The 6,000-nt window shown below is 42.2% G+C and overlaps 1 protein-coding gene across 1 annotated transcript in view; it reads left to right on the top strand.

Annotated features, from left to right (window-relative positions):
• The first annotated feature begins 244 nt into the window (after positions 1-244).
• The window catches only part of smad3a (SMAD family member 3a), a 43,430-nt gene continuing 37,674 nt past the window's right edge, over positions 245-6,000 (top strand). Inside the window, exon 1 of the mRNA XM_023276977.3 lies at positions 245-966. Coding sequence (XP_023132745.1) covers positions 764-966 — 203 coding nt within the window. The 5' untranslated portion in view covers positions 245-763. The remainder of the gene's footprint in view (positions 967-6,000) is intronic.

Here is a 6,000-nt window from a genome sequence, read left to right as displayed (position 1 = left end):
TTTTTAAAGACCAAAACAATACATTTGAACTTTCTATGTGCACTCAAAGTGTTGCATAACTCCCAAATCAAGTGATCCCTGCATGAGTGTGATTGTGACAGCTCATTTAGCCACATGCACGTTTTTTTTTTCCATTTTATTATCAGCAGGGGAAAAATGCAGGGGGTTGTGCAATATGAAGGCAGCAGATTTGGCCAGCTGCTCAGACTGGCCTTTCACAGGTCTGCTGTGCAGTCTGGAGCCTGAATGGAGACTCTCAGCAGCAGCTCCTGCATTTGCATTTGATGCAGACTTCTGGCAGACTTCAGTCGGCGGACTCAGCACCGCGGATGAACTTAGCAAAACTTTGCCACTCTTGAAGTTAGAAACGCCACGCTGGGAACGGGAAGTTTCTCTTCTCAGTTAAAGCGAAAGACGTGGCTCGGGTGCGACTCAGGTTCCCTTGCGTTTTAAAATAGCTGCGGTTTGAAGAAGCGCAGACGGGACTAGGTGTCGCGGCGGAGGGGCACTACATCCAGAGCGCAACAGACTACCGGTGCACAGTTCGCCGCTGAGCTCCAGCCAGACGGACCAAGTGCGCTAAAACTGAGGGCTTAGACTCCGAGATGCTCCTGTGCGCATTTTAACAAGCAAAACCAGTCACGTTTGGCTAAATAACGCTCGATTTCGAACAGTTTGGGCCGCCGTGAGGTTCAACTGCTGCCGTGTTTTCGTCCAAAACCGACGGACTTCGCGACACTGGACGGACTTTACTGAACTCAAGATGTCAATTCTGCCTTTCACTCCCCCCATCGTCAAGAGACTCCTGGGCTGGAAGAAGGGAGAGCAGAACGGCCAGGAGGAGAAGTGGTGCGAGAAGGCGGTGAAAAGTCTGGTGAAGAAGCTCAAGAAGACGGGGCAGCTGGACGAACTGGAGAAAGCCATCACCACCCAGAGTGTCAACACGAAATGCATCACCATACCGAGGTAAGATCAGCATCCCAGCTAGCTCAGTCTGTCCGCTCTCCTCTCTTTAATCTGACACGAAACTCCCCGTGTGTGTCCCACCCTCGGTCTCTAGCGGCACCTTGCACACGTATGGCATCACTACTTGACTGAGAAGTTGACATTTCCTGTTCCTTTCTCGCCCCGGTGTTTGAAACTCTCGGTTTCCTTCGGGTTTGTTGTGCGGCAACATGGTGGCGGAGGTAAGCGCTTCACGGGGCTAACGCTGGTCCTAGTAGACCATCGGTTAGCCGCCGTACGTGCCCTCCTGCTGCCATCATGTGCACACTTCACTTATCTCAACCCAAACAGTCATCGGTAGTTTCTTGCCACCAAACCGACAGCCGTTTTTTTGCTCCAGAGAAGACACAGCTTGTGCATTAAGCAGCCAGCAGAGCACATGCACCGCAAAAGCACTAATGGAGTCCAAGTTATATAACTTGGCCTTAATCTGGGACGCTTTCTAGCGTTGTTAGTGCGTGGGCGAGTCTGTGGAGCTGGGCTCTCTGCTCTCCTTTCAGTGCTCAGCCGTACAGCCTTTTGTCTGTCCTCACACTGTTCGGAAAGAAAGAGCAGCTCTGATGTTTGACAGCAAATTACTGCTGGTGGCTTCAGTGATTCAGCTACAGGTGAGAGCTTGTGAGGTGCAGGAGTTTCTGAAATGTGTGCATCATATCAGTTTGAGTAATGTGGAATATAAGGTTATATCTGTCTACAGATTGACATATTTTCACCCCACTTTTGGGTACAATTTGTCCCCCACACATTTACAGTATACCTGTCGTAGTGCTGCTCCAAGGACTAGTCAATAAATTCATGAGTTGATGAGCTGAAAATTGGTTGGCAGGAATTCTGATGACTAAGTAATCTTTTGTCTATCGTCACATCATTCGGAACTAATAATTAACAGGATCATTTGACATTAAAGTACTGCCAGCAGCTTCAGTGATTCAGGTTTGGAATAAGCAGCCACTCTCCTCCCTCACAGGCAGGAATGAGCCTGTGTGATGTGTTTGTGTTTAAACTTTCTGGTACATTTTGTCCCCCACGTTAAAATGCAGCTGGTAGCTTCAGTGATTCAGTTGTTTCTATGTGAAAGGCTGTGACAGGTAAGAGCTTGTGAGGGGCACTTAAAAACTTTCTTAAATATGTGCATCTTTTCAGGAGGTACAATGTGGAATTTCATTTTTTTTCATTACACCTTTTGGTACATTTTGTCCCTCACATTTACAGTAAACCAGTGAGAGAGCTGCTTCAAGGATATAATAAACTGTTGGCAGTCAATTCACTAATCAGTCACATAGTTTTTCATTGGTTTCAGCTTTTTAAATGTGAGTTTTTGATTCTTTTCTTTGTAGTCTATGGCAGAAAGTTGAAAATTGTGGATTAACTTTTGGACTGCTAGGTCAGCCGCTTTAAGCTGTGGCAGTTCTAAATATCATTTAATCTATTTATTTTTTCAGATTAGTCAATCATCTAAACAGTCATCAGCTGCAACCCCCACAAAAACTGTGTAAATAACAGAAAGACTTCTCATTATTTTTCCAAAGAATTCAACAGCCCCAGTGTGTAGCTTCCAAAATGGCAATAAAGTTGAATCAACACAACAGTCGCCACAAGAACTGAGCATTGTAATGTGTATTTTTTCATGTTAGACTCCATTACTTTCACTCAGGTGTGACTTAGAGGCAACATAGCTTTTATTACAGTTCTGAAAGTTGTAATAAATCACTCATTGAAGCCCCAAACTTTTTGCTTGCGTTCACAAATTCTCACTTGCATGCTCGGGCCATTCGGATTAACAGCACACTGTGTCAGATGTAAACCGAACCCTGCGCAGGGCACTCCCACATTCTTGATTGCCACAAGTGTGCATATCGCAGCTTGCACAGGCCTGAGTTAAGCCTACCCGGAAAGTTAAATAATGTTCGCCGTTATCCGGGTTTCACGTTTCCCACCGCTAATGCAGAAGGGAAGAGTGCGTTAAGACGACCCCAGATCAGGGCTGGCTGTCAGCGTCCCTGGAGAGCCGCTGTTTCTATTAATTCTCCTACGTTCTGGCTGGCTGACAGCAGCATGTTCGGGCCTGTCCATGCAGAGGTCAGCTCCTATCTCTCTGACACATGAACTCTCCGATGAGGCTCACTGCTACCCCTCCTGATGGCAGTTTGCGGTGATGCTGAAGGAAGCCGGCGCTGAATGAGTCAATAGTCGCATCTGTCGGTGGAAAAGCAGAAATAACATATGGCATATCATTGGGGGAGTAATTTCAAGTAGAGTTACTGGAAAAAGGGGAAACAAGCGATGTAGTCATATTATCTTAGAGCAGGGGTGTCCAACATGCGGCCCGCGGGCCAAAATCATCCCACCAGAAGGTCTAATCCGGCCCTCAAAGTGCAAAAATTCCAGAGAAGACGTTAACTGCAGATTGTAAATTAGTAAAACTATAAATTTAAAATAATTTCTAGACCTTGAGAAGATGTTTTGATCATAAAGTAAAATACTAGATTGCTCAGTGTTCTTTTGTCATTTATTGTCTCATTTTTGTAATATTTTGTCTTGTTTTTGTTGTTTTTTTGTTTGACTTTTGTCGGTCGTCCATTTTTTTGTAGCTTTCTAACCTTTTGTCTAATGTTTTGTCTCTTTTTTGTTTTGTTTCGTGTCATGTATTTCATTTTTTGTCGTTTTGTGTCTTGTTTTTATCATTCTGTGCCTCATTTTTGTAATGTTTTGTCTTGTTTTTGTTGTTTTTTGTCCTTTTTTGTTTGACTTTTGTCGTTAGTCTCATGTTGTCGTTTTGTTTCTCTTTTGTGTTTCCTTTTTGACTCGCTTGTGTTTTTTGTCTTATTTTTTCATTTTGTGTTTTGCTTTATTTGTTTTTGTGTATTGTTTTTGTCATTCGTGTTTTTTTTGTCTTGCATGTGTTGTCTATTTTTTGACATTTTGTTTCTTGCTTTTGTCATTTTTTGTCATTTATGTGATTTTTTTTGGTCTCATTTGTGTCTATTTTTTTTTTTTTTTAGCTTTTTTTGTCTAATTTTTTGTTTCTTGTTTGATTTTGTATCGTTTGTTTCATTTTTGGCATTTTGTGTCTTGTTTTTGTAATGTTTTGTCTTGGTTTTTGTTGTTTTTTGTCTTTTTTTTGTCTGACTTTTGCCTTTTCTATCATAAATAAAATACTACATAGTTTCTCCTGTTCATTATGTTTAAATGTTTTGTCCAAAGCTCTTCTAAGTTTTCCACACGTTCTGTTTGTCAGGTGGTTAAAATGAGATTCTCAGGAGCTTTGGGAAAGTTGTCTGGTTTTTATAGAGCTGTGACCTGCTAGATAGGATTTGAAATAACACGTCTACCTCTGGCTAGAAAGCCGTGATATCACAACACGGTGAGTTCAGTCGAGACAGCGTTATTTCTGGGTGAGGGTGGTGGATGTGGGCAGCGGGGCAGCCTGTGTGGGCGTATGTCCCGATGTGTTTACACTGGAGATAAAGCCCGCATCCCATGAAAAAGCATTAGTCACAGTCACTTTGACTTAGATTCCCATTTGAATTGGAAAACAAAGTATATCGGGCTTTGACTTGGGCAGGGCTGTTGGCTTACTTGCCTTTCAGGTCTCTGTGGTTTGACAATGAGCTGTTCTTACTTTTTTGAGACACAGAAGGCAAAGTGAAAGCTTGAGCTCCCATCCAAGATCAAGACTTAGTCACTCAACAGCGAGCAATTGTGGCATTGTGGTATTGACCCTCCCTCGCTTTTTTCTCCACTCTCCTTTTAAAATCCCCTCTTCCTGTGAGCTGTACACTTGGGTTACTCACAAACATTGGAGTGTAAAGTACGTCAGGCCATGAAAGTCTACCAGTTTCCGATGGTCGAGGAGTGGCTGTGAAGCATGGTGGCCTGCAGTGCTTTAACGTGACAGGATGACTAACAAATGTTTTTCCTTGTGTTGTTTAGTGACTAAGACCTTCATTTATAAACAGAAGCCGAGTGTATTTCAGTTATATCTGTTGGGTAAATCAGGAGCAATGTAGAAAACAGAGGATGGAGGTCAACAAATTGTCAGATAGACGTTCAGTTCCTGTTTCCTGAGGAGAGTTGGTGTTAGTTTCTTATGGGTTTGACCATAATGGTTCCCTATGCTTGACCAAAAGGATTAAGGTCCTCTGACCTTAAGAAAGAGCAGATTTTAACCCTAACCACAATGTTTTGTTAACATTAACCAATGAGGTATTTTAACCCAAACCCACGACCTTTCCCTGATCTTATCGAGCCATTTTGGTGCCTAAACTTTGACCATAGTGGTGTCAGATCACAACACAGTTTTCTATTTGCAGAAGTGATCTGTGACTCTGCTCCTAGATTAGTGATCAACATTTGTCTTGTAATAAAGTTAAGCTGACGAAGACTGGCTGACGATAAGTCGATCCACGTTCTCAGAAGCATTTTGGATCGCTTTGGCATTCCCTGAAAGTTGCAGCTGAGTGGATTTTTTACACTACTGGAGACATAAAATGACCAACAACACAACAACTCTGTGTTACTTCCTCCAGTATACATGAATAAAACTTCTGTTTACACCAACACATTTTACCAGTGAGGCTGGTCATTAAATTACACTTTTATTTCATTATTTTTAATGCAATTATGCAATATATTGAAAAATAACAGACAGCTACATCTTCTCACAAAATGTAACCAGAACACAGTGCTCTTTGTTGGCCTTACTGAATCAAGAATACATTTAAATTGAGAGTCAAATCAATTCTGAATCAAATTTTCAACACCAAGAACTGAAGTAAGTCCCCATTTTATTATGCACTCTACACTAAACTTGACCAAGAGGATGAATGTTAAGCTGACGAAGACTGGCTGATGATAAGTCGATCCACATTCATGACAGTTTATAACATTCCTGTCATGTTTCAACAGTGACAACTTTATAGGAGAAAATTATGTATGGAAGCCAAACAAGTCTTAACAGAAATATTCACCTGTTAATGCTGCAGGTTCTGAGTC

This window comes from Amphiprion ocellaris, chromosome 1, assembly GCF_022539595.1.
Source record: "Amphiprion ocellaris isolate individual 3 ecotype Okinawa chromosome 1, ASM2253959v1, whole genome shotgun sequence".
Lineage (NCBI taxonomy): Eukaryota > Metazoa > Chordata > Actinopteri > Pomacentridae > Amphiprion > Amphiprion ocellaris.
The sequence above is the reverse complement of the archived record's forward strand: the minus strand, read 5'-3'. Positions and strand labels throughout refer to the sequence as shown.